At 54.9% G+C, this 27,904-nt stretch overlaps 1 protein-coding gene across 1 annotated transcript; it reads left to right on the forward strand.

Moving 5' to 3' along the window:
• Nucleotides 1-20: 20 nt before the first annotated feature.
• ATCAY (ATCAY kinesin light chain interacting caytaxin) lies at nucleotides 21-27,904 on the forward strand. Its single transcript, XM_056113220.1, has 12 exons — nucleotides 21-121; nucleotides 7,785-7,843; nucleotides 8,494-8,715; nucleotides 10,592-10,777; nucleotides 11,313-11,415; nucleotides 12,045-12,176; nucleotides 17,035-17,121; nucleotides 19,556-19,654; nucleotides 21,271-21,306; nucleotides 23,236-23,319; nucleotides 25,950-26,062; nucleotides 27,759-27,904. The coding sequence occupies exons 1-12, from the start codon at nucleotides 45-47 to the stop codon at nucleotides 27,902-27,904; spliced, it is 1,344 nt and encodes a 447-aa protein (XP_055969195.1). The 5' UTR covers nucleotides 21-44.

The following is a 27,904-nucleotide window of genomic DNA, read 5'->3' on the forward strand; positions in this document are numbered from 1 at the left end:
CCCCTAGGTCCCGCCCTGTGTCACCGCGGCGCCTCCCAGCTCTCATGGGGACCACTGAGGCAACGCTCCGCATGGAGAACGTGGATGTGAAAGATGAGTGGCAGGATGAAGGTCTTCCCAGGTACCGGGTGTGTGTGCGTGGGGGGGGGGGCAAGGCACAGCCAGGATGGCCCTGACAACCCCAGCGCCCTCCGCCCCACATGCTCCCGGCCCCCCCAAATCCCCCAAGCTCCCGCAGGAACCCTGAGCGCCTCTGTAGGCTCCAAGAGCAGCGAGTGGGTGGTCTGGTGTGGGGCTTGGGGCCATCTCTGGGCTCTGTGCTGGGGACCAGGCTCAGACCACACCGGAAGTGGGGTGGGGTTGAGCTCCTCACTCCTGGCGGTGCTTGGGGGAAGAGGGGGGGATCCGGGCAAAGTCTAGGTCTTTGAACCGTGCTCCCTGCATGGCTGGTTGCTTTTTGGCTATACCTGGCGGTGCACAGGATTTACTCCTGGCTCAGTGCTCACTCCGCGCGGGGTTCAGGGGACTCTGGGGGGGGCGGTGCTGGTGATCAGATGTGGCTTATAAGGTTAAGTGCCCTCCCCAGTGTCCACCGTCTGGCCACCCCCATCTAGCACTTCCGGTCCAGCGCCTGCGGGGGTGGAGGGAACCGGGAAATTTAAGGGTTAGTCCCACGTTTCCAGAACAAGCCCAGACGCGTTTGTTGGACGAAAAACAAACTTGTGTGTCTAGCCCAGGGCTCCTCTCCCGCAGACTGGGAACTGTTGGTGCGTTTTGTGTTGGAGCCACATCCTGCGGGGCTTAGGGCTGACTCTGGTGCTGTCCTCGGGGATCACTCCGGGCCGGGTGCGTCCTCCCGCCACGGTGCTGGGAGGGTCCTCCATCCGGACTTCAGAATACTGCGAGCAGAACTTGGCTGGGCCCTTGTCCCTTGCTCTAGCCCTCTGCACTGGTTCTAAGCTGCAGGCTGCAGCGCAGGGCGTGGGCTCTGTCTTCTTTCTCTCTCCTCCCCCCTCCTCGCTCTCTCCCCCCTCTTTTTGTTTGTTTGTTTTTTTGCTTTTTGGGTCACACCCTGTGATGCTCAGGGGTTACTCCTGGCTTCGCACTCAAGAATCACTCCTGGCGGTGCTTGGGGAACCCTATGAGATGCTGGGAATCTAACGGGGGTCTGCCGCGTGCAAGGCAAACGCCCTACCCGCTGTGCTATTGGTCCAGCCCCACTCCCCCCCCCCCCCCCCCCACAGAGGTGCTTAGGGCTTATTCCTGACTCTGCACCCTGGAATCACTCCTGATGGGGCCATACAGGGGTGCTGCGGACGGAACCCGGATCAGCTGTGTGCAAGGCACAAACCCTCCCCTCTGAGCTGTGTCTCCTGACCCCCATGCACGCCCTGCTCAGGAATTCAGTATGTGTGTGTGCGTGCGTGTGTTCCTCCCCGTGGCCAAGATCGGAGGTCCTAGGAGGACGTGTGTGTGTTTCTTCCCCGTGGCCAAGATCGGAGGTCCTAGGAGGAGGACTTTCATTCCCCCGCCCGCCCCCCACAATCGCTTAGCTTGGCGCTGGGGTGGGCTTTGTCCGTGCCCCTCGCCCTCCTCCTTGCAAACCCTCCCAGTCGCTTGGCTGAGACAAAGGTGGCATCCGGGAAGCAGCTGCGCATGTAAATTTCAAGTCCGCTTCTCCCAGCTGCGCTTGTGAATTGCAAGTCAGTTTTCCCCCAGCTGCGGAGGCGGGGAGCTGGGGGGTCGTGCAGCCCCCTCCCTCCTCCTGCAGGACAAGCTTCCCCCTGTGTATCCTTCTGGGGGGGGCCGGGAAGGAGGGGAGGTCTGCCGAGCTTGAGGCGTCAATTCTTTTCTGCCCCTAGAAACGGAGCGCCTTGTTGCTTGGGTGGCAGACCCGGCTCTGTCTCCTAACACTGTTCTCTGTCCTCTTCCCGGGGGCTCTGCTTCATGCCCACGTCTCTGGGGGAGGGGTCGCTGCCAGGGTGCCCCCCCCCTCGTCCCCCCGCAGCCCGCGGCCGCCAATTCCGGTATCTTTTCTTTGCTTCCTGCCCGCCTGATGGAGCGACCGGGCGTCCTGGTACTCCCTGGCTCGCTGCCACCTTTTCTCCATTCATTCTGCGATGGGGGAGGGGTCTCATGTCTGGTGGCGGCCCCCCACCCCCAACCCCTTCTCCACAGGCCTGTCCTGGGCTTCAGCCCCTGGATTATCTCCCGGCCCACGGGGTGGTGAGCTGGAAGCTTTGTTTTGTTTTGCTTCTCCACCCCCTTCCCCCAACGTGGGCGACACCCGGCAATGCTCAGGGCTGGCTCCTGGCTCCCTGCTCCAGGATCTATAGGGGATGGTCACCCCTCGAACCCCGGTTGGCCATGCAAGGCAGGTGCCCTCCCTGCTGTAGTCTCCTGACAACTGTTAACATTTCTCTCTCAGCTTTATCATTTAATTCTTCTCCCCCCACCCCCATTCCGCATCTCTCTTTCCATTTCCCTCCATCTCTCACCCTGTATATATGAGCTCCATCCCCATTTGCCTTTTGAACTTGTGTGTGTGTGTGTGTGTATATATATATATATAGTTTTTTTTTGGGGGTGTCACACCCGGTGATGCATAGAGGTTACTCCTGGCTCTGCACTCAGGAATCACTTCTGGCGGTGCTTGGGGGACCCTATGGGATGCTGGGAATCGAACCTGGGTCTGCCGCATGCAAGGCAAATGCCCTACCCGCTGTGCTACCTGCTCCAGGCCCTGAGCTTGTATTTTTTTTTTTTAGTGACTTTTTACAGGGCAGAGTCTGGCAAACTCCCCGTGGCGTACCAAATATGCCAAATACCAGTAACAATGATGGGTCTCATTCTCCTAAAGAGCCTTGAATATAATCTCAGGGTTAGGATGAAAGAGACGTTACTGGGGCCTGCTCGAGGCAATCGACGAATAACAGTGACTTTTAGGACTTGTTGGGTTTGCAGGTTTTCGGAGGCCTTGGGGCTGTCCCTGATGCTCAGTCATTTTTGGGGGGAGGGGCGACACCTGCCATGCTTAGGAGTCACTCCTGGAGCGCTCAGGGTGACCCTATGGGATGTCCAGGATTGAACCCTGGTCCAGTGGTTGCGGGCAAGGCCAGTGCCCTCCCTGCTGACCTAGTGCCCCTGCCCTGGTGCTCAGCCCTATGAGACCCCTCTTGCCAGACCCAGCTCTGGCCTCCCCCTGTGGCCCCCCACCAGCCCTACAGTTTGATCTCTGTCCCACAGCCCGGCCCACCCCCCCTCTGCCGCCTGGCCTGTCCCCCACGGCCCCCCAGGGATTCAACAGGGTCCCCCCCCCAAGCAGACCTGGGCCAAGCCAGTGACCCCGCCCCTCCTGGAGCTTCTGTCCAGGTGGGACTCCCCCTCTTTTCATTTTCTTTTTTCTTGAAGTTTTAAAATTTTTTACTAGTGAAACATCATGAGGTACAGTTGTAGACTTACACATTTTTGTGCTTGGGTTTTAGTTCTACAATGATCGAGTACCCATCCCTCCACCAGTGCCCATTCTCCACCACCAATGATCCCAATATCCCTCCCACCACCCGCCCTTTTTTTTGCTTTTGGGGTTACACCTGGCAATGCACAGGGTTTACTCCTGGTCTTCACTCAGGAATTACTTCTGGCAGTGCTCAGGGGACCCTATGGGATGCTGGGAACCGAACCCGGGTCGGCCATGTGCAAGGCAAACGCCCTACCTGCTGTGCTGTCGCTCCAGCCCCTCGTTTTTATTGTATTCATTAGTTCCTGAGTTTTTGAGTCACACCTGGCGATTCCGACAACTGGTCTTGGTTTGGTGCTTGGGGGTCACCATGGGTAGTGTTGGAGGGTCTTTGGATCTAAATGCTGCAGTGCTGGGGGGCTTTGTGGGCTTAATTAAACCCTGAAGTGCGGGGGGGAGGGAGCATCCCTGAGTCTTAACCCTTGCAACACAGGAGCCGGGGGTCTGCACCCTGATCCCTAGGCTGCTTCCTTAAGCTGCCTCTCCCCCTATAGTTTCTTAATAACCATTTCAGTGTTGGGGTCACACTGGTGGTGCTGGAAGTTGTTTCTGGCTTCATGCCTTGGGGTGCATCCCAGGCCCCCTTGAGGGGGATTCTGGGGACTCCAGCAGGCAAAACTCTGACCTCTCCAGCCCCCGCTCACAAGTCCCAGCCCCATGGGATCAGCCTCCCCCGCCCTGCCTCCCAAACCCCTGAATTCTGAATGCTTCCCGAATCCGGGGAACTGGACAGAACCGCACCTAAGTGGGCCTGAATGCGTAGTCCAGTGCCTGGGGAGGGCCGGTCCTCTAAGGGGCTCAGGCTGCTGTCCGCGGTGCTGACCACGCTTCCCGCTCTGGGCTGGGCGGGGCAGGGGGAGGAGGAGGGGTGAGGGCTAGGGTGGGGTGGGGTGGGGGGACAGGGGCAGAGCGGACATGAAGGCCTGTGGGAAGCTTGTGTGTGTGTCCCCAGACGCCTGGACCTCACGAGTTCCCAGGACTCCAGGGTTCTGCTCAGAAGCTCAGGAAACCCCCATGATGGCTAGGGTGTGCGTGTGGGTGCTGGGGGAGGTGGGGTTCGTCTTTGATTCTTGCTGACTGCAGTGCAGGCTGCAGAAGCTTCACTTATTTATTCTCTTTGTATCCTTTGCTGGCTTGATGAGGCTTTAACAGTCTCAGGAAAAGACTTAAGTTTCCAGGCTTATGTAAACTGCATCTCCAGATTTTTCTCTTTTTTTTTTTCCTATTTTTAATTTGGCTACCACTCAGCAGTGCTCAGGGCTGACTCCTGGCTTTGCACTCAGGAATCACTTTTTTTTTTTGCTTTCCTTTGGGTAACACCCAGCGATGCACAGGGCTGACTCCTGGCTCTGCACTCAGGAGTTACTCCTGGAGGTGCTCAGGGGACCAGATGGGATGCTGGGAATCGAACCAGGGTGGCCGCGTGCAAGGCAAACACCCTACCCGCTGTATTATCGCTCCAGCCTCAGGAATCGCTCTTGACACATTGCTCAGGGACCCTTTGGGATGCAGGGATGAACCCAAGTCTGTCATGCACGAGGCAGACAGATGCCTTACCCTCCATACTATCTCTCCGCCCCCTGCATCTCCATTTTTTTTCTTTTTGAGTTACACCTGGCGATGTACAGGGGTTACTCCTGCCTCTGCACTCAGGAGTTACTCCTGGCGGTGCTCAGGGGACCATATGGGATGCTGGGAATCGAACCCGGGTCGGCCACGTGCAAGGCAAACGCCCTACCTGCTGTGCTATGTGGCTCCAGCCCTGAGAACTTCTAAATAAAGCCTTCCTGCCAGTTGTTTGTCCTAAGCACCAATCACGTACGTTTCTTGAACTGCCTGCAGAAAATTAATATTTTTTTTCTGGGAAGTCCTCCGGGATGCCAGCCACCTGCTGTCAAGTCACCTCCTCCAGGATACTCCCCTCCTCCTCCATCACCCCATAATCATTTCCTTCTCTTTTTTTTTCTTTTTGGGTCACACCTGGCGATGCTCCTGGTGCTCAGAGGATACTCCTGGCGCTGCATTCAGGAATTACTCCTGGGCGGTGCTTGGGGGACCATATGGATGCTAGGAACTGAACCTGGGTCGGCCGTGTGCAAGGCAAACACCCTACCCACTATGCTATCGCTTCAGCCGTGAAAAAAAACTATAAAAAATTAAATGAGTTGGTCTGCTCTTTTCTAGTTTTATTTTATTTTATTATTTTTTTTTGGTTCATATCCTGTGCTCTGAAAGAGCTCACAGTTCTGCAGATCAAACACTGGCCCTCTCCTTCCTCTGATTTCCCCATGGTCCACCGGGGCCAAACCCGGATGTCAGAGGCCCCTGGGAAGTGGAAATCACAGAGCATGGGAGAGTGGGTGTCTGAATGGGGCCCCTGCGTGTGCTGGGACTCCCCAAGCCTGTAAGGGAGCTGGGGTCAGGGCCAATGCGTCCTCTGTCCCCTGGGGCCTGTGCTCAGTGCGAGCTGGACACTAGGGGGCAGCAGAGGACAGCGAGTGGACTCGGCTTTAGCCCCTGGAATAACGGGAAAATAAATTTCCCTTTTTAACTTCATTTTTAATTTTTAAAAATTTTATAAATAACATTCGAGCCCCAATCCCACCACCATTACACCTTCCCACCACCATATTTCGGATATTTCCATCCCAAACCCCAACCCCTGCCCCAAAGCAGAACCGAAATAATATATTTTGTATTGTTATGAATAAATGGGGCTGGAGCGATAGCACAGCGGGTAAGTCATTTGCCTTGCAAGCGGCCAATATGGCCGAACCCGAGTTCGATTCCTCCGCTCCTCTCGGAGAGCCCGGCAAGCTACCGAGAGTATCTCGCCTGCACTGCAGAGCCTGGCAAGCTCCCCGTGACGTATTCGATATGCCAAACACAGTAACAACAAGTCTCAAAATGGAGACGTTACTGGGCCCGCTCGAGCAAATTGATGAATAATGGGAGGACCGTGACCGTGATACCGTGATGAATAAAGGATGAATAAATGGCTGAAAATGCTATAAGAGTTTTCTTAGAGGAAAGAGTGTGGGAATTGCTGTATTTCACCCAGAGACCATTAAGCCCTACTATAAGAGATCACTAACATGTTGTTAAAGGTTGAGACTTGTATGCTTTCTATACACACACACACACACAAACACACACACAACACCCTGAATGTGCCTGGATCTCGTCTGATCTTGGAAGCTAAGCAGGGCCGGGCTCACTCATACACACACACACACACACACACACACACACACACAAAATCACACACACACACTCCGAATGCGCCCGATCTCATCTGATCTCGTAAGCTACACACACACACACCCCACCCTGAATGTGCCTGATCTCATCTGATCTCAGAAGTTACACTTACACACACACACACCGAATGTGTCCAATCTCGTCTGATCTCAGAAGCTACACACACACACACACACACAAACACACACACACACACCTGAATGCGTCTGATCTCGTCTGATCTTGGAAGCTACACACACACACACACACACACACACACACACACACCCGAATGCGCCCGATCTCGTCTGATCTCAGAAACTAAGCAGGGCCGGGCCTGTTAGTACTTGGATGGAAGAACGTTTCCCTTTTTCCAAACGTGGTGTGGGACTTACCTGGCCCAGCCTCAGTTTTCTTTGCTGTGAACTGGGCCCCTGGACATGCCCTCACCCCACTCCCTTGCCCCGTCAATCCTCCTGCCTTATAGGGTTACACATGTGGAGCAGAGGGGGCCGTGTCTGGGTGTCTGGGGTCCAGGGAGGGTTCCTGCTAGTGCTGGGGTGACAGCGGGGAAGGAGGGGCAGGCAGTTTGAGTGAGCGAAGTCTGGGAGGGAATTTAAAATACTTTAGTGGCTACAGAGATAGCACAGCTCTTGCCTCAAACGCAACCAACCCGGGTTCTATCCCCAGCACCCCAGAGGGTCCCCCTGTGCTCTGCCAGGAGTCAGCCCTGAGCACAGAGCCAGGAGTAAGCCCTGAGCACTGAGCATAGAGCCAGGAATAAAGTGTGAGCACAGGCAGCTCTGGATGCCAGGGGTCCCGCCCCTCACACCACAGGGTCAGTGTGTGACCCAAAATACAAAAGCAAAAAATTAATTATAGGTGCTTGCGACTAGTTTGGTCTCTGGCACTGCGTGTGGTCCCAAAGCTCCCTGCACTAACGAGGTTTTGTCATTTTGTGTGACTCCTGCCCGCTTCCGGCTGGATTGGGGGTGTCCCGTGTCTACTCCTGGCTGGACCCCAGACCCCTCCCGGAAGACACGGGGATGGATTCGCTTGGCAGCCCCGGGGGAGACGCAGCTTGTAAGTTCCCTGACTTGCAGAGCGGTGGAAGACTGAGATTTGGGGTGGGACATCAGGGAAAGTGGGCTGGGGGGCGTCTGTTCTGGGGCTGCAGGGGACGGGGTGGCCTTGTTGCTGTGTGGCCTTGAGTCAGTTGCTTGACCTCTCTGCCTCTGTTGCTCCAGTTGCTCAGTGTAGCCGCCCCAACTGCACGAGGCTCATGAAGGGACCATGTAAGCCTGGGGAGGGGGGCAGGCAGTGTGCCCAGAGCCCCCCAGGACAGAGGAACTCGGGGATGCAAAAGTAGGAGATTGACTCATTTAATTAATTACAGATGAACCAACATTTTGGCATTTGGGGGGTTTCCATGTTCTACTTGACGATTCTCAGGGCCTGTGGCTCAGATCTTGGGGAGTCACTCCCGGCAGTGTTGGGGGACCGTGCGATGCTCGGCGGGGGGACCCCTGGCATCTGGAGGGCATTCTCTCTGGTCCTGGGGGTGTCACGACTCTGAGACCTCCACCTGACCCCCCACCCTGCGCCCCTGGAGCCACCTGGCGCTCCAAGTGGGGGGGTCCTGGGGGGCCGGGCACAGTCGGGGGAGGTCCAGCGGTGAGAGAGGGTGTTGGGGTGACCGGCTCCCGGGCTCTGCTGCTCTCTGTCCCCTGCAGCCCCTCCCAGCACCCTGAACTTCGGCGGGGCTCACCGCAAGCGCAAGACGCTGGTGGCCCCGGATATCAACCTCTCCCTGGACCAGAGCGAGGGGTCCCTGCTGTCCGACGACTTCCTGGACACCCCGGACGACCTTGACATCAACGTGGACGACATCGAGACCCCGGATGAGACGGACTCGCTGGAGTTCCTGGGCAACGGGAATGACCTGGAGTGGGAAGGTGACTGGGGTGGTGGTGGGGGGCTGGGGGGCCGCGGGGCTGGTGCATGGACCTGGGGGGGCTTCCAGGCTCCGTTTGGCTGCTGCTTCTTTTTTTTTTCTTTTTTTGCTTTTTGGGTCACACCCTGCGATGCTCAGGGCTTACTCTGGCTCTGCACTCAGGAATTACTCGTGGGGGACCCTATGGGATGCTGGGAATCGAACCTGGGTCAGCTGCGTGCAAGGCAAATACCCTACCCGTTGTACTATCGTTCGGGCCCTAGGGTTCTATGTCTCTCTCTCTCTCTCTCTCTCTCTCTCTCTCTTTGCTTTTTGCATCACATCTGGCAATGCTCAGGGGTTCCTCCTGGCTCTGCACTCAGCAGTCACTCCTAGCGGTGCTCAGGGGACCCTATGTGATGCCGGGGATCGAACCCGGGTCTGTCACATGCCAGGCAAACGCCCTGCCTGCTGAACCATCTCTTCAGCCCCACATCTGACTGTTTAAATTTTTTTTGTAAACTTTATTTAAACACTGTAATTTACTAAGTTGTTCACGGTACAGTTGTTTCAGGTTTTGAGTCTCCTAACATCTGCCCTGGCACCAAAGTGCCCTTCCCTCGGCCAGTTCCCCTCTCCTCCCCTTTCCCCCCCTGCTCTCCCCCCTTATCAGGCACTAATCCATTTATTTATTCTGGGTCACACCCGGTGATGTTCAGGGGTTACTCCTGGCTCTGCACTCAGGAATCACTCCTAGCGGTGCTCAGGGGACCATATGGAATGCCAGAGATCGAAGCCCGATCGGCCGCTTGCAAGGCAAACACCCTCCCCGCTGTGCTGTCGCTCCAGCCCCGGATTCACTTTATTTGCTTACCCCCACATGCCTCTCCTGAGACTGTTGCTGGCCTACGGACTTCCTGAGCGGATCGCTGTGAGCGGGGCCTCCTGTGTTGGTGTTTCCGCTCACTGAGCTCAGCGGGCCTGCACTCAGTGTTCCCGGCTCATTCTCCCCTTTCCCCGGCTGGCAGGTCTGGGAGCTTCGGAGCTGCTGCGTGACTGCTCACGTGTCTGTTGGCTTCAGGGATTTGGAGCCGGGATGGTCAGCTGCAGGCGTCTCTCGGGCCTCTCTGAGATCAGCCCTGACTTTGGGTCGTTTCTCTGGCAGTTACCGGGTGTGGGTGGGTGCAGTGTGGCCCTTTGGCAGAGCAGGGGACCCAGTCTGCCCCCACTCCATCGGGGGTCCAGAGACCTTGGCCTGGGATGACTCAGCTGCCAGCATCTCTCCCCCAGATCTGAGTTTTTGTTTGTTTGGGGGCCACACACAGCAGTGCTCTGGGCTGACTCCTGGCGCTGTGCTCAGGAGTCCCTCTTATGGATGCTGGGGAATCAAACCCAGGCCGTGTGCAAGGTCAGTCCTGTCCCCACTGTCCTCTGGTTCTGGTTCTGGCATCTGATTATTTTTCTTTTTGGGAGGTGGGAGTTAGTTTTGGGGGTCACCTCTGCTGGTGCTGGGGGCTCCTCCTGGCTTCGCGCATGGGGTCCATGTGGTGTTGTTGGGAATCGGAGGAGGGGACTGGATGTGCCCGCCAGTGCCCAGCACTGTTGACCGGCCAGATCGGAGGCTTAACTGTTATTTGGGAGCCCCCACAGAGCCCTGAGAAGCCCCCAGAAGACTGAGCACGTCCACAGCCTTGGGCAGATGTCTCCCAGAAATGGGCTCACCCTGGTCCCCCGACCTGCACCCCGACGGGTCCCTGGGGCCCGCGCCCGACCTGAGGGTCTCCACTGCCCAGTTGGGTGCCATCCATTGGTGGGGACGCGTCCATGGGGGCCTGGCAGGCCGATGCTGGGGGCCACCCCAGGCGCACCAACTCAGACCCCTCGCTCTGCCCCCTCAGATGACACCCCCGTGGCCGCCGCCAAGAACATGCCCGGGGACAGCGCGGACCTGTTCGGGGACGGCGCGGCCGAGGACGGGGGCGCGGCCAACGGGCGGCTCTGGCGCACGGTGATCATCGGCGAGCAGGAGCACCGCATTGACCTGCATATGATCCGCCCCTACATGCGGGTGGTGACGCACGGAGGTGAGCCCCCCCACCGCCCCCCACTGCCGCTCTGCCTACAGGCTCATCATGGGGGGGCTTGCGCAGGGGATGCCCCTCGTGTCCAGGCAGGCGCGGGGGTGTGTGCGTGGGGGTGTGTGACGGGCGTCTGAGGATGCCCAGCTGTGCCTCGGAGGGGGCCGGTGCTCGCCCCCAAGGCAGATGTGTGACGGGGGCGATGCTGAGGCCCCCCTCAACACCCCCAGATCTGCTCCTAGTCAGATCCAGGCAGAGAAGGGCTGGCTAGCACCAGGCCCTGGGCCCTGAGCGATAGTCCCCTGGGTAGGGCGTTTGCACGTGACCGACCCTAGTTCGAACCCTGGCACCCCCTCCGGTCCCTCGAGCACTGCTAGGAGTGATTCCTGAGTGCATCAGCCAGGAGGCAGCCCTGACACCGCCGGGTGTGACTCCCCAGCAGAGCAGGGGCTGAGGCGGGGCTCAGCATGCGGGGGGCTCGGGGAGGGAGGGCTTGTTCCAGGTGCTGCGGCCACTCCTGCCTGCCCGTCTGCTCTCCCAGGCTACTATGGCGAAGGCCTGAACGCCATCATCGTCTTCGCCGCCTGCTTCCTCCCTGACAGCAGCTCCCCCGACTACCACTACATCATGGAGAACCTCTTCCTGTGAGTTGCGGCCCCTGCACCCCTCCCCTCATCCTGCTTCTCCCCCTCTTCCCTTCCTTCTCCCCCTCCCCTCCTCTTCTCTTCCTCATCCCATTCTTTCTACCTTCCTCCACTCCTTCCCCTTTCTCTCCTCCCCTTCCTCTCCTCTTCCTCCTCTCCTTCTTCTCCCCCTCCTCCTCCTTTTCTTCTTCTGCCTCTCCTCCTCCTCCCCTTCCTCCTCTTCCTCTTCCTCCTCCCCTTCTCTCCCCCTCCTCCCCCTCTCCCTTTTCTCCCTGCACGTGATGGCAGTGTGCACCACATATGCTAACGGTATGTCACACACTTGCTCATTGTGCGCTCCAGACGTGCCCACTATGTTCTCATGCGTGCCTACAGGGTTTCTGGAAAGCATGACCTCTGGGTACTCCTGGCTGAGATGCTCACACTCAGTGCTGCAGCTCACCTGGGCACCTTCCTGATACACCTGGGCACCAGCACCCCGGCACATCTGGGCATGGGTCCGGCACCTGAATCACCTGGGCACCCACCTGCACACCTGGGGCATCTACCCGCCCATAGCACCTGAACGTGTGTGTTTGGCACAGTTCCCCTCACGGCATCTCCGCCCCGTCCTGTTCTACCCTGCCCAGGTACGTCATCAGCAGCCTGGAGCTCCTGGTCGCCGAGGACTACATGATTGTGTACCTGAATGGCGCCACCCCACGGCGGAAGATGCCGGGCATTGGCTGGCTCAAGAAGTGCTACCAGATGATTGACAGGCGGTGAGTGGGCACTTGGTGCCCACACTGTGTGTGTGTGTGTGTGCGCGCGCGTGTGCGTGTGCCTGTCCACACACTGTGTGTATGGGTTTGAATGGGTCTGAGAATGTATGTGTGATCTGTGTAAACACAAAAAGACAGCAGCGGTCTATCGGTCCCGCTGCCTGCGTTCGGTAGTCTCGGCCACTTCCCCCACCCCGGGGAGGTCGAAGGCGATGGGCAGGCGAAGGAAGGAAATGAGGGTCAGGCTAGTTGGTGTCAGTTGTAGTTTATTCCATTCCCATCTCCATTCTCCTCTGACTCTCCTCCTGCCTCTTCCTCCCCTGTGCTACTTCATTCTCCTTCTCGATCCCCCTTCATCCTCCTCCTGGCTCTGGAATCTGGATCTAGATCCCCTTTCTCCTCCTTCTGGAGTCTGGATCCCCTTTTACCTTCTGCCTCTGGACTCTGGCTTCTGGATCTTGATCCCCCAGCCCACTCTTATAGTCTAGTTAAATTCCAAGGCATGAGGGGTTGGGGCTTCCACATAGGTGTGGTCACAATCAATAGGGGTAAAGTTCTTTGCCTCAGGGGATACTTTTTCTAGGACAGATACTCTGAGCAAGACAACCCACCCAAGAGTGGAATCCCGTGGGTGTTCCTCCTCTCCTTGTCCAACAAACATAAGCATTCATAATATTAATCATTTTGTATGAACACAGTAAGAGATACATTAAGCTTATAGAATTGCTCTCCTAGGGCCATCTAGATCTCAGACTACAGTGCTCAGGCCAGATAATCTTTCCTATCCCTAGCAGGGTCCTAGTTTTGTCATTACTTTTGGATCATGACAGCATTTGTCCATGATCAAGCTCTTAACTTATAGGTAAGAATCTTGGTGTTTTGGCATGGCCCATTTTGATGCCAGGGTAGCTCACAGTTTGCCCTGGGTCCATTCAGTCCCTCGTTGGGACCCTGCTTTTGGGGTGCTAGGAACTAAGGGCAACTGAGGCTTAAGTCGAGAAAGCAGATGCCCGGGAGTGAATAATATTTGAAGCCAATTAAATCCTAAATTGGGCTGGAGCGATAGCACAGCGGTAGGGCGTTCGCCTTACAAGTGGCCAACATGGCCGACCCGAGTTCGATTCCTCCGCCCCTCTCGGAGAGCCCGGCAAGCTACCGAGAGTATTTGATATGCCAAACACAGTAACAACAAAGTCTCCAATGGAGACGTTACTGGGCCCGCTCGAGCAAATTGAGGATCAACGGGAGGGCCTTTACCTTTACCTTAAATCCTAAATTACAAAGTGTCTTTCTGTATCTATACAAAAAAAGGACATTGCTTTAAAGTAAACTATTCATAGGACATAAGGAGAGGAGAAAGGTAATATTTATTGACTTACAAGTTCAGTGTCCTAGAAGGATCTGATCTTACAAATTAACAGATTCTGATTAGGGGGAAAAACTGATTAACTGGTTGGGGAAGAGAGCATAGAGAAGTGGTTACAGATAAACAAAGGAATGGGAGTGACTTGGGAGCACTGTGATAGGTGTAACCCGATAAACCTAAGCTCCTTGTGGCAAGGGAGAAAGGACAAATCAATTGTTACCCTACAGTGATCGTGTGAGAGAAGTTGTGTCTGTGTTAGAATAAGTGTGTGATAGTATGATCGTGTGTGAGAGAGAGCAGGAGGGAGAGGGAGAGAAGGAGGGAGGGAATTTCTTCTTTATAAGCAGCCCCTTCAGGAGACGGTGGGGGAGAAGGGGACTGGGGACCCCTGTGGTGGTCACATTACACCGAGGGAGTTCTGTCATGAATTATTGGGGTCAGGCTCAGTGCTCAGCCCTTCAGAGTATCCCAGGGGATCTGGTCTTGCACCCCCTTAGAGTCTCCCTGGGACAGGTGTGTGTGGGGGGCCCAGTGAGCATCCTGTGTCCATGTGTCCAGAGGCGGCCCTGCTTCCATCCGAGGACTTATGATGACCCCTGGGGGTCCCCAGGTTCTTAGAGTCCCAAAGGGGATAGAGCCCAGGTCAGACCCAGGCCCTACTACCAGGGGAGCAGGTGGCCTGTCCCCCAAACGACCCCTACAGCATGTCCCCAAATGACTCTGGCTCATCCTAGAAACAGCAGGAGAGAAACACTGCAGGCTGGCTCAGCTGTGGACCCCAGCAGAAGGAACGCCTGCTCCTGTGTGCGTGTGTACGTGTGCCTGCATTGTGTGTGCATGTGTACTCATGTGCGTGCACATTTGCACATACGTGTGCATGAGTGCATACTTGTGTATACATGTGCGTGCATGTGTACATCTGTGTGCATCTGTGTATGTGTCTGCAGTGTGTGCGTGTGTGGGTGCACATATGCCTATTCGTGTACGTGCATGTCTGCATATATGCATCTGTGTGCATTGTGTGTGTACGTGTGTGCATGCACATCTGCGTATACGTGTGCAAGCATGTGTACATCTGTATTTGTCTGCATTGTGTGTGCATGTGTGTGCACATCTGCATATACGTGTGCATGTGTGTACATCTGTGTGCATCTGTGTGTGCACATGTGCATCTGAGTGTAGGCGCACATGTGCGCACGTGTGTGCACGTGAGACCCTGGGGCTCCCAGTTATGTCACACACACACAGATGTGTAAAGGTAAAGGTAAAGGCTCTCCCGTTGATTGTCGATTTGCTCGAGCGGGCCCAGTAACATCTCCATTGGAGACTTTGTTGTTACTGTGTTTGGCATATCGAATACTCTTGGTAGCTTGCCGGGCTCTCCGAGAGGGGCGGAGGAATCGAACTCGGGTTGGCCATGTTGGCCGCTTGTAAGGCGACGCGGTGCTCTCTCGCCTGCCTTCCCACCCCAGATGGCCAGTGGATGGAAGGAGGAGAAAACGGGGCCAGGCTGATTGGTGATCAGTTGCCATTTATTCCAATCTAGTCTTTTCCTGCTTCCATCTAAGGACATACTTCTCCTTTCTTTTTTTTGCCTTTTGGTTTTACACTCGGTGATGCACAGGGGTTACTCCTGGCTCATGCACTCAGGAATTATTCCTGGCGGTGCTCGGTATGCTTGGTACTATGGGATGCTGCTCAGTACTATGGGATGCTGGGAATCGAACCTGGGTTGGCAAAGCAAATGCCCTACCCACTGTGCTGTCACTCCAGCCCCACTTCTCCTTTCCTCTGTCCATAAACAATCATCTTAGATTTACTTTTTTTTGCCTTTTGGGTCTCACACGGCGATGCTCAGGGGTTCCTCCTGGATCTGCACTCAGGAATTAACTGCTGGCAGTGCTCAGGGGACCATATGGGTTGCTGGAATTCGAAGCCTGGGTTGGCTGCTTGCAAGGCAAACACCCTACCTGCTATGCTATTGCTTCAGCCTCTTAGATTTACTTTTAATACTCTTTCTAGTCATTTTGTATGGACACAGTAAGAGATATATTAAGTTTAAATGGTGGCTCTCCTGGGACATCTCGCTCTAGATCCCAGACTGCAGTCCTCAGGCCAGATTAGTCCTTCCTGACCCCAGCAGGGTTCTTGTCCAGTCACTTCTCTTTGGGTCATGACGGTTTGTCCAGGGTAGCTTATGGTTTTCCCTGTGTCCATCCAGTCCCTTCGTTAGGACCCTGCCTTTGGGGTGCTAGGAACTAAGGGCAACTGAGGCTTAAGTCAAGTAAATAAGCCCAGGATGCCCAGGAGTAAATATTATTTGGAGTTAGTGAACTCCCAAGTTACAAAAGCTTAGCATTAACTGTCTTCCTGAGTCTGTACAAAAAGGACACTGCTCTGAAGTGAACTATGCGAAAGACCGAAGGGAAGGAGAAGAGCAATGTTCCACTTACAAATACAAATCCAGAGATCTCTGAAGAATTTGACTTTATGAGTCACAGGTACTGGTTAGGGGAATTGAGTGATAAACAGATCGGGGAAGCAGAGCACAAAGGAGAAGTTAAAGATGAATACCGAGGAAATGGGAGTGCTTAGTGAGCACTGTGATGGGTGTTACTCAGCAAACCTAAGCTCCTTATGGCAGGCAGAGGAGAAAGGACGAACCAAACCAGTGCTATCCTACACACATGCACCCACCCACACAAACACATACCCCCCGCCCCCCACCATGTAACCAAATTGGCAAAATGTGTTTCACATATGGGCCCGAGTGATAAGTGATAGTCCAGCCGGGACGGTGCTTGCCTTTTGTGTGTGTGTGTGTGTGTGTGTGTGTGTGTGTGTGTTGGGTCACGCCTGACAATGCTCAGAGGTTACTCCTGGCTTTGCACTCAGGAATCACTCCTGGCGGTGCTCGGGGGACCATATGGGATGCTGGGAATCGAACCCGGGTCAGCCGTGTGCAATGCTAACGCCTTACCTGCTGTGCTATTGCTCCAGCCCTGACACTTGCCTTTCACCCAGCTGACCCGGGTTTCAACCTCAGACACTCAGTACTCAGTAACCCCTGAGCATCACCAGGTGTGGACCAACGCCCCCATCCCCCCCAAAATAAACCCACAAAAAACCGCCCAAATGTGTGTCACATAAACTACTCCATCATCACCGTGGTCCTGCCCCTCCCTGTCTCCAGGACCTTCTCTGCCAGGAGACACCCTTTCCCCAACGTTCACCCAAATGTCCCCAACTCTCTGCAGCAACTTCCCTAGATTTATGGGAGGGGTCCCCGTATCTGGCTCGTGTCTCTGGTCCTGTGACCACCGACATTGGCTCCGGGCATCCACACACCTGTCACTCTGCTTTGCTCCCTCTGCGGTGGTTCTCGCCTCCCTCTGCCCTCCGTGGGGCCCGTGGCAGCGTGGGACGGGTGTCTGGATTTGTCCACACCGTCCCGCCCCCCAAACCCCGCTCCCCGTCTCTGCTCCCTCGCAGGTTGCGGAAAAACCTCAAGTCCCTGATCATCGTGCACCCGTCCTGGTTCATTCGCACTGTACTGGCCGTGTCGAGGCCCTTCATCAGGTGAGCAGGTGACGCTGCACCCAGGCAGGTGCTGGGGGGGGACCCTGCCGTGTTCTTCTGTGTGGGGCTCCCAGGCAGTGCTCGGGGCTCTCGGGGCTCTCGGCTGGGCTGGTGATTCTACAGGAAGAAGAAGTTAACCCCATCACAACCCCATCACACCTGAGGATTCGGTTCCCTGGGACTTGCCTTGTCCAGGATTCCTGGGACACCTTGGTGTTACTCGGGGGTCCTGGTCACTGTCCCTGTCCCTGTCCTCCCGCTGTTCATTGATTTGCTCGAGCGGGCCCAGTAACATCTCCATTTTGAGACTTGTTGTTACTGTGTTTGGCATATTGAATACTTCACGGGGAGCTTGCCCAGGCTTTGCCGCGCAGGCGAGATACTCTCGGTAGCTTGCCGGCCTCTTCCATATGACCTAGCAATACCATTTCTGGGAATATACCCCGGGCAGCAAAAATACACAGCAGAAATGACGTCTGCACTTGTATGTTCATTAAAGTACTGTTCACAATAGTCAGAATCTGGAAACAGTCTCAGTGCCCAAGAACAGACAACTGGCTAAAGAAACTTTGCTATGCCTACACAATTGAATATTATGTAGCTGTTAGAAAAAAAATGGAATCATGAAATTTGTCTATAAATAGATGGAAATGGAGAGTGTCATGCTAAGTGAAATAAGTCAGAAGGAGAAGAAGAAACATAAAATGACTGCACTCATTTGTGGGAAAAAAAATACTAAGAGACTAACACGCCAGGTACCAGTCCTGGTACCTTTTTAAAATTAAAATTTTGTTTTTTTAATATATATTTTTTGCATTTTGGGTCACACCTGGCGATGCACAGGGGTTACGCCTGGCTCTGCACTCAGGAGTTACTCCTGGCGGTGCTCAGGGGACCATCTGGGTTGCTGGGAATTGCATGTAAGGCAAGCGTCCTACCCGCTGTCTCTTTGCTATCTCTCCATCCCCTTTAATATTTTTTTCTTGAGGCACTGTAATTTACAAAGTTATTCATAGCGCATAAACTTTACAATCAGCCATGATCAAATTCCATGTGTATGGTTTACCCGACCTCAGATCACAACCCCATCACACCGGTATCAGACATCACTTCCGCCTGGGCTCTGGGGCCATGTGGGGTGCCAGAGACCGAACCCGGATCAGCCTCATTGCTCAGCCGCATTGCACGGCAAATGCTGTAACTGCTGTCCTATCACTCTGGCTCCAAAATTTAAAATTTTGATAATAAGTCTCACAACGGAGACGTTACTGTTGCCCACTCGCGCAAATTGATGAACAGCAGGAGAACAGTGCTAGAGAACAGTGCTAAAATTTTGATTTGTGGGGCTGGAGCGATAGCAAAGTGGGTAGGGCGTTTGCCTTGCACGCGGCCGACCCGGGTTCGATTCCCAGCATCCCATAGGGTCCCCTGAGCACCGCCAGGGGTAATTCCTGAGTGCAGAGCCAGGAGTAACCCCTGTGCATCGGTGAGTGTGACCCAAAAAGAAAAAAAATGGATTTGTTTTGCATTTGGGCTACCACCCTAGCTGTGCTCAGGGAACCCTAAGGGAGAGGCCTGGGTCGAACCCGGGTCAGCCGCATGCAAAGCAAGTGCCCTATCTGCTGTACTATTGCTCCAGCCCCTGGTTTTATTTTTTTATTTACTTAGTTTTTGTTTGTTTGTTTGTATTTTGGGTCACACTTGGCACAGGGGTTACTCCTGGCTCTGCACTCAGGAATTACTCCTGGCGGTGCTCAGGGGACCATATGGGATGCTGGGAATTGAACCCGGGTTGACCAAGTGCAAGGCAAACGCCCTACCCGCTGTACTATCGCTCTAGTCCCACCCCCCCTTTTTTTGTTATTTAGTATTTCGGTTTGGGATCACACCTGATGCTGCTGCTCAGGGTTTCCTCCTGGCTCTGTGCTCAGGGGTCATTCTCGGTGAGTTTTGGAGAATCCTATGTGATGCCGGGGCTTGAACCTGGCTTCGCCCAGGGCAAGGCAAGCACCCTCCCTGCTTTGCTATGTCTCCAGAACCCCATGTCTGGTTTTAAAGACCCTTGATGAGACCAAACAGCCAGGCTCTGGGTGGGGGCAGACTCAATGTTCATCCCCAAAGAATGTGGAGTGAGGACTGGAGCCATAGAACAGTGGGGAGGGTGTTTACCTTCTGCCCAGCCGACCTGGGTTCAATCCCCGGCATGCCATAGGGTCCTCCCATCCACCAGGAGTGATGCCTGGGCACAGAGCCAGGAGTGACCCCTGAGCATTGCTGGGTGTGACCCAAAAACTAAAAAAAAAAAAAAAAAAGAATGTGGAGTGATCGTGCATTTTCATGGAATCAGGCAGTACCCCTGATGAAAACAACTGAGGGGGAGTGAGGTGAGGGGCCTTGGGGGCGGGGGGTCAGGCCAGTCTGCTCTTCTTGCCAGCGTCAAGTTCATCAACAAGATCCAGTACGTGCACAGCCTGGAGGACCTGGAGCGGCTGATCCCCATGGAGCACGTGCAGATCCCCGACTGTGTGCTGCAGTGAGTGGCCCCTCCACCCCCTGCACCCCTCCGCAAGCAGGTGTGGGTCAGGCAGACAGAACAGGGTGCAGAGCAAGGGCTGGCAGAGCACCACCAGCTCCTAACTCTTCACTGGACGCTAAAAATTAAAGTTTTATTTTTTGCTTTTTTGGGTCACACCCAGCGTTGTTGCACAGGGGCTACTCCTGGCTCTGCACTCAGGAATTACTCCTGGCAGTGCTCAGGGGACCATATAGGATCCTGGGAACTGAACCCGGGTTGGCCACGTGTAAGGCCACGTGCAAACTACCTACCCGCTGTTCTATCGCTCCAGCCCTCCAATAAAGTTTTATAACAAACTCATTGGCTCACGGGTCACCCAGGGCTGCTTAGTTGTGACCCAGACAAGAGGCCCAACACATCTACCCTTTGTTTTTTTGGGGGGGGGTCACACCCGGCAATGCACAGGGATTTACTCCTGGCTCTGCACTCAGGAATTATCCCTGGCAGTGCTCAGGGCAGTGCTCAGTGGGCCATATGGGATGCTGGGAATCGAACCCAGGTTGGCCTTGTGCAAGGCAAACGCCCTGCCCGCTGTGCTATTCCTCCAGCCTCCAAACACATTTACCCTTTGGCCAAAACTGTGGGTCACTGGTAGAGGGACATGGCCCCAGCCCCCCAGTCTATGAGCTTCTTATTTATTTATTTTGCTATTTGGGTCACACCCGGCAATGCACAGAGGTTCCTCCTGGCTCTGTGCTCAGAAATTACCCCTGGCGATGCTCAGGGGACCATATGGGATGCTGGGAATTGAACATGGGTTGGCTGCTTGCAAGGCAAACGCCCTACCCGCTGTGCTATTGCTCCAGCCCCCAATTTTCAAATTTTATTTATTTTTTTCTATGAGCTTCTAATGATAGTTCAATGCAGATGAATTTAATCAGCCCAGATTATTTGCTGAATCGTGTCTGCAGCACCAAACATTGGGAGAGACCAAGGAGGGAATTGCCGGGTTGGGGGTGGGCTAGAGATTAGTAAAGCAGGTGCAGACCCTCCCACCACACACAAGCACACCTACGCACACACGCACATGTGCATTCGTACACTTGCACTGCGTACACACACCCATAGACATATGTATGGGTGCATACTCACGCACACACACGCGTTCACTTTCACATACATCACACACATGCAGACGTGCACATGTGTACACATGCACACCCAAACACACATGCACACGTGCATACACACATCACATGCACATGCACAGGACACACATGTACAGGGGTATATGCACACATGCACATCATACATGCACGCACACGGACACATACACACATGCACATACACAGACATGTGCAGGTGCATACATGCACACATAGGCATATCACGTCCACATGTGCCTAGACACGTACAGGTGCATACATGCACACACGTAGACACATATACAAGTCCATGTGTGCACTTGCATGCACGTACATCACACATGCACACACACACACGGACATGCACACACATGCACTCACACCAGGTTGCTTCTTGGCCCTCCCGCAGCCCACAGTAGTGACATGTTCCTCCCTCCTGTGCTGTGAGGGGAACGGTGGCTCGGGGCTCAGCAACGTTGTCTTCTGCAGGTTCGACGAGGAGCGACTGAGAGCCCGGAGGGAGAGGTGAGTGTCCAGCCTCGACGGGGCGTGCGGGGACTTGTGTCCCTGCCCCTTAACCCTGCTCTGTTCCTGAGGGCTTGTGTTGAACCTGGGGTCCCCCTCGGGGCTCCCCGTTGAGAAAGGGGCGTCTTAGAAAAGACAGGAGTGATGAAGGGCTCCCTCGAGGTTCAGGGCAGAAATGACCGAGTCACATGTGCCCTTGGCGGAAGTCAGGCGAGCCCACGCACTCCTTCATCCGGAAACTTCCCCGTCTGAACCTGTCATTCCTTTCTCTCTGGCAGCACAGGACTGATCACACTGTGGTTCAAGGACCCTCGGGACTCGCCCCTCTCCCCTCCCCCCCACTGAGCCCTTCTTCCCTCACCCCTTCCCCTTCAGAGCAGGGCAGTGTATGTCTGAGTCCAGGAGTTCTCAGAGAGGGTCCTCCACCTGGCCAAGCTCACACAGCACATCCAGGAAATACTTGGGACTTCCTGTGGGTAAAAATGTTGGCGCCCTCACCAGGTTCTCGGCTGGCCGAGGTGGACTTGGTGATCAGTCAGGGCCCGCGTCCAGCAGGTTCCTCATATTGGCAAAGGGGCTTCCCCTCTTCCCCAGAGAACCAGGCTCTGGAAGGAGGAGGGGTGCCTCATGCTTTTCTTCCCTTGTTTGCCCCCTTTTGACTTCTTTTTCTCTTCGCTGTGTTTTGGGGCCCCACCTGGCGGTGCTCAGGGCTGACTCCTGGCTCTGCGCTCAGGGATAACTCCGGGAGGTGCTCGGGGGGCCCTAAGGGGTGCTGGGAATTGAAGTTGGGTCGGCCACATGCAAGGCAAACGCCCTCCCCACTGTACTATTGCTCTGTTTTCTGGACAAACCTACCTGTCATTCTCATTAGCTTCAAGGAGGGGACCAGGCACATCTAGAACTTTTGTTTTCCCTTGGCTTTCTGTGTCAGGGGCTTCTCAGGAATTACTCCTGGCGGTGGCCCCCAAGGGACGCCAGGGATCGAACCTGGGTTGGCCCAAGGCAAAAACATTACCTGCTGTACTATTGCTCCAGCTTCTGGCCCTGATTTTTTTTTTTCCTTTTTGGGTCACACCAGGCAATGCACAGGGGTTACTCCTGGCTCATGCACTCAGGAATTACTCCTGGCGGTGCATGGAGGACCATATGGGATGCTGGGAATAGAACCTGGGTCATCCGCATGCAAGGCAAAAGCCCTACCCACTGTGCTATTGCTCCAGCCCCCCCTGATATTTTTTCAGCCAACAGTTATTCTCATTCGGTCTTCTCTCTGGAATCCTGACAATTTTTTTTTTTCTGGAAGCTGAGCTGTATTGTTTCCGTTCCTTTTTCCTTTTTTTGTTCTTCATAGATGGTTTCATGGACCTTAAACTTCTGCATAATCTTCTAAGGTGTCACTTGATTCCTCATGGTCGCCCTGTGGACCCCCTCACACCCCCTCTCCGGGGCATGGATGGGTTTTCCTGTTCTACACACTCCCCTCTCCTTCACCTGTTTCTATTCTTCTTTTTCTTTTTTCTTTTTGGGTCACACCCGGCGATGCACAGGGGTTACTCCTCTGCACTGAGGAATTACTCCTGTGTTGCTCGGGGGACCCTATGGGATGCTGGAAATCGAACCCGTGTCGGCTGCCTTTAAGGCAGACGCCCTCCCCGCTGTGCTATCGCTCCAGCCCCACCCGCTTGGCCCCTGTCTCATTGTTTTATTTTTCTTTTCTTTTGCTTTTGTTTTTGGGTCCTCGCCTGGTGATGCTCAGGGCTGACTCCTTGGCTCTGTGCTCAGGGACCACTCCTGGCGGGGCTCGGGGAACCGTATGGGGTGCCGGGACGGAACCCGGGTTGGCCGCGTGCAGGGCCAGCGCCTCCCCACGGTGCCATGGCTCCGCTCGTCCTGCTGTCCTCTCATCGCTGGTGGCCTCCTTGTCCACAGCGCACGGCCACAGCCGGACTTCATCCCGCCCAGGCTTCTAGAGAGACCAGAGCCAGCGGCAGTGGCGGCGGAAGATGATGACGGGTGAGTCCCCGGGTGCCGAGTCCCTGTCGGCTGAGAGCGAGCGAGGGGCCGGGCCTGGGTGGGGCTAACGGCCCGTGTAGACCTGGCGTCCGTGCTGGTCCCTCACATGGCAGCAGCTTCTGTGTGTCCCAGATTGACCCTGGTGGACCCAGATTGGTGGCCTCCATCCAGGAAAAGAAGGAAGGGGGGCCTGGTGGATAGGCAGAGCCTTTTCTGGTGGGGGCTGCTTGGGGTCTGTAGGTCCGCTCTCTCCCACTGAGCCGTGTCCCATCTTCAGTTCTAGGAATAATGATTTCTCTAATGCCTGGGCTGTCCGGTGTCACCAGGAGCAAAAGTAGGACACGTGTGGATCATAACTTCACGTGCCTGCCTGGCATTTTATTTATTTAAGAAATTTTCTTTGATGGGGGCAGAGCGATAGTCCAGCAGGGAGGGTGTTTGCCTTGCACGCGGCCGACCCAGGTTCGATCCCTGGCATCCCATAGGACCCCCCACCTCACCCCCCAGCACTGCCAGGAGTAATTCCTGAGTGCAGAGCCAAGACTAACTCCTGAGCATTGTTGGGTGTGACCCTAAAAGCGAAAAAAAAAAGTTTATTTTCCTTGAATTTATATGTATAGACACACACACACATACACACACACACACACACACACGTTTTAATTGAATCTCCGTGAGATGCAGTTGCAAAGTTGTTCATGATTGAGTTTGTCATACAATATTCCAACACTTGTTCCTTCACCAGTGTACATTTCCCACCACCAATGTCCCTAGTTTCCCTCCCGCCACCCCCCCCAGCCTTCCTCTATGACAGACACTTTCTCCCTCTCCTCTCTCCCTCCCTCCTTCCCTCACCCCCCTTTCCTTTTAGACATTATAGTTTGCAATGTAAGAACTATAAGGTGATCATGTTTATCTTTTCCAGTGTGATCATTTCTAACTCTCACTGTCATAGTGGCCCCTCCTGGCTCTTGATTCTACTGTCCTGGGATACTAGTCTCATAATACGTCTTTTCTTTCTTTTTTTTTTTTGCTTTTTGGGTCACACCCGGTGATGCCCAGGAGTTACTCTTGGCTCTGCACTCAAGAATTATCCCTGGCGGTGCTCAGGGGACCCTATGGGATGCTGGGAATCGAACCCGGGTCGGCCGCGTGCAAGGCATACGTCCTACCTGCTGTGCTACTGCTCTAGCCCCCTTTTAAGTCCTGCAAATTTTATGACTTTATTTTTCTGCCTGGCGTTTAAGTCTGCACACAGGGACACTTAACAGTGACAACACTGAGCTGTTAGCTTTGGGTTAGGGGGTGGGGGGCTCTGTGGGGTGCTGGGAATCAAATCCAGGCTGGTGGTGTGCAAGGCCAATGCCCCGAGCTGTCACTCTGACTCCCGTCCCTAACAGGTGCTGCATCAGTGAACGAAGGTGGAGGTCACCTTGTCGTCTCTTAAATGCCCTTATATCCCCCATGTCACCATGGCCAGACCAGGGATGCTCCAAATACCGATTTCTATCCACTTCATTTTTTAATGACACGGAGGAGAATTTCACATAAGATCCAAATATACCAGCCTTTCTGGGGGAGAAGCATTCCCTGGGCTTGCTCAAACTGTGGCTCTAGAACATTCTTTGCCCCAGAAGGACTTCTGATACCTCTAAAGCAGTTGCCCCTGCCCTACCCTTCCACCTGGCCTTTTTTTTTTTCTTTCGTGGTTTTTGGGCCACACCCGGCGGTGCTCAGGGCTGACTGCTGGCTCCGCACTCAGGGATTACTCCTGGCGGGGCTCAGGGGACCTTAGGGGCTGCCGGGAATCAAACCCGGGTCCGTTGTGTGCAAGGCCAGCAAGGCTGTGCTGTCACTTTGACCCCACCAGATGCCTTTTCTGTCGGTTGTGGCTTGAGCCAGGCTTCCTGCTTCCGGACGTGAAAGGAGAGCCCTGGCCCAGGACTGTGGGGGCCACGTCCTGTTAACAGGAAGCTTCTGGCCAGTGTCTGTTAGGGAGCCCCCCCCCCCCCCCAAGAGGGCCCCTCCCCAATCCAGGCATCTCACTGTTTTCTTAGACACCAAGACAGTTTTATTTATTATTATTGTTATTGGGCTGGAGCGATAGCACAGCGGTAGGGCGTTTGCCTTGAGTGCAGCCCGGTCGGCTGACCCAAGTTCGATTCCTCCACCTCTCTCAGAGAGTCCAGCAAGCTACTGAGAGTATCTCGCCCGCGCTGCAAAGCCTGGCAAGCTACCCGTAACATGTTCGATATGCCAAATACAGTAACAAGTCTCATAATGTTACTGGGCCCGCTTGAGCAAATCGATGAACAGTGTGGGAGGACAGTGACAATGACAGTGATGATGATGATGATGTTGATGATGATGGTGATGATGATGATGATTTTGCTTTTTGGGTCACACCCATCGATGCTCAGGGGTTGCTCCTGGCTCTGCACTCAGGAATTACTCCTGGCAGTGCTCAGGGGACCCTATGGGATGCTGGGAATCGAACCCGGGTCAGCTGCGTGCAAGGCAAACGCTTTCCCCGCTGGACTATCGCTCCAGCTCCCAAGACAGCCCCTGGGCGTGGGGCGCTGCCCGCTAGGTTCCTGGGACTCACGTGGAGATTATTCCCCCCTCTCCAGGTCCGCCCCTGCTGCGAAAGAGGCGGAGACGAGGTGGGTTTGTGGAGCGGAGCGAGCCTGGAGGCCTTCCTGCCCTCCCGTCCTGGCATCTGCCCCACAGCAGGAGCCCGAAGGTTCGTGGCTTTGAGGGTGGGCGTCCTGCATGAGCCCAGCAGAGGGTGGGGCAGCGTCAAAAGGTCCCGGAGGCGACCTACTTGTCAGCCCCTGACACCTGGGATGTCAGATTCAGCAGCGAGGGGTCTCAGCTGCCCCTGGACCACCCCAGAAAAAGCCACGCCCACATGCTGCCCTCGGGGCCAGGCTTTGGCCGGGAGGGATGGAGGGGGGGGCATGCGCAGTGGTGAAGGCAGCGAGCTTGGGGCTGGGTGACTGTGTCCCTGACGTTCTCTTGCCCACATAGTCCTTATCCCGGCATGCCCTGGTGTTCCCAAGTTCACCGGGGCCCATGTGATGGGCACTTCTTGGGGAATCTGCCACACTGGCATGGGGATACCTACGTGCTTGGTCATCACCCATCGTGTCTCCAGGATTTGGGACGATGGTCCCGTGCATCACACCCCGCCCCTGTGCCCATCACGCTGTTAGCATGGACCACTTGCTGTGACCACTTCCTGAAAAAAGACCCCCCCCCCACCAGGTAGCTCACCTCAGGGGTTCCGAGGGGACAGCTCTCACCTGTTACCGCCTGTGCACAGCCCTTCCTACCAGCCCACTGTGGTTCAGGACGCATCAGGTGGATAAACTGGAAAAAAAACCCCAAAAAACCCAAAACCCTGTCTTCATGTGGGCTGCTGAGATAGGACAGTGGGGCGGGCGCTGGGCTTGCACGCACCTCACCCAGGTTCAGTCCCCGGTATCCCCTCTGGTCTGCCGAACTCTGTTGGGAGTGATTCCTGAGTGCAGAGCCAGGAGTAACCCTTGAGCATCGCTGGGTGTGATCAGAAAACTAAGGAAAAAATTTTGGAATACCACTGCCCACCTACCCCCCGCCTCCACCAGATGGTGAAGACAGTCGAGCTTTCTATATAGTTTGTTTTGGGGCCACACCCAACAAAGCTCAGGGGTTACTCCTGGTGGTGCTCTGGGGACTCTGTGGGATGCCACGGATTAAACCAGAGTTGGCCTTGAGCAAGGCAGGTTCCCTTTCCACACAAAACTTTGTGAAGTTTTGAAATGACCATCTCCCACCATCCCCCCTCAAAAAACAAACAAAAAAAGCAAAACCCAAAATCTCAACTCATACCCACTGGAAGATGAGTTTGTATCCAGTGGAAATCATCCACCTAGAGAGCAAAGCACAGATATGGCAAACGAAGTAATTAGGACCCTCCCGAGAATCTCAGATAAAGGGGATGAATTGCACATGCAGTATTTATCTAAGATAAAGAAGAAAGCACATGGAGGGATGGAAGATGAGTCATGGATGGATAATGGGGAGATCAAGAGATGGAGAGATGAATGGATGGGGAAATGGATGATGGGTGGACAGAGGGATGGATGGGTGGGTCAGTGGATAGATGAGGAGTGGTGAATGGTGGATGATGGTTGAATGGTTAGGTGGGACATTGAACAACTCTCCCAGCTGTGTGAGACCATAGCTATAAAGTCTGTCGATATTCCAAGGGACAACCTCCTCAGAACCACACTGGAACCTGGGGGCAGCTTCAAAAAGCGCAGGGACCCTCCTTGGGTACCAAGGCCTCCCCGAAGAGTCAAGCTACATTATCCTTTCAGACCCCACACATCGGGATTAAGGTTGCCCACCTCAGAAACCTCTAAATAACGCGTCCTGCGTTCCTCCCTTGTCAGCATGTCCTAAGGTGACAGGAGAACAGAAGATGGGAGAGAAGATTCCAGACACTGAGAAACCTCTCGTCAGATGCCCGCCAGCTCCAGATCTCATCCCTGCCTCGTCCCGGTCTCCAGGGGGCCCCGTCGCCCCTGTCCATCTCTGA

The sequence above is a fragment of the Sorex fumeus genome, unplaced genomic scaffold (genome assembly GCF_029834395.1).
Source record: "Sorex fumeus unplaced genomic scaffold, SorFum_2.1 ptg000019l, whole genome shotgun sequence".
NCBI lineage: Eukaryota > Metazoa > Chordata > Mammalia > Eulipotyphla > Soricidae > Sorex > Sorex fumeus.

Bases quoted from the DNA above. Each gene is read 5' to 3' on its own strand.
- ATCAY (XM_056113220.1), top strand. From the start codon at position 45: ATGGGGACCACTGAGGCAACGCTCCGCATGGAGAACGTGGATGTGAAA. The intron at 11,416-12,044 runs GTGAGTTGCGGC...TACCCTGCCCAG, and splicing joins ATCATGGAGAACCTCTTCCT to GTACGTCATCAGCAGCCTGG. The intron at 23,320-25,949 runs GTGAGTCCCCGG...CCCCCTCTCCAG, and splicing joins GCGGCGGAAGATGATGACGG to GTCCGCCCCTGCTGCGAAAG.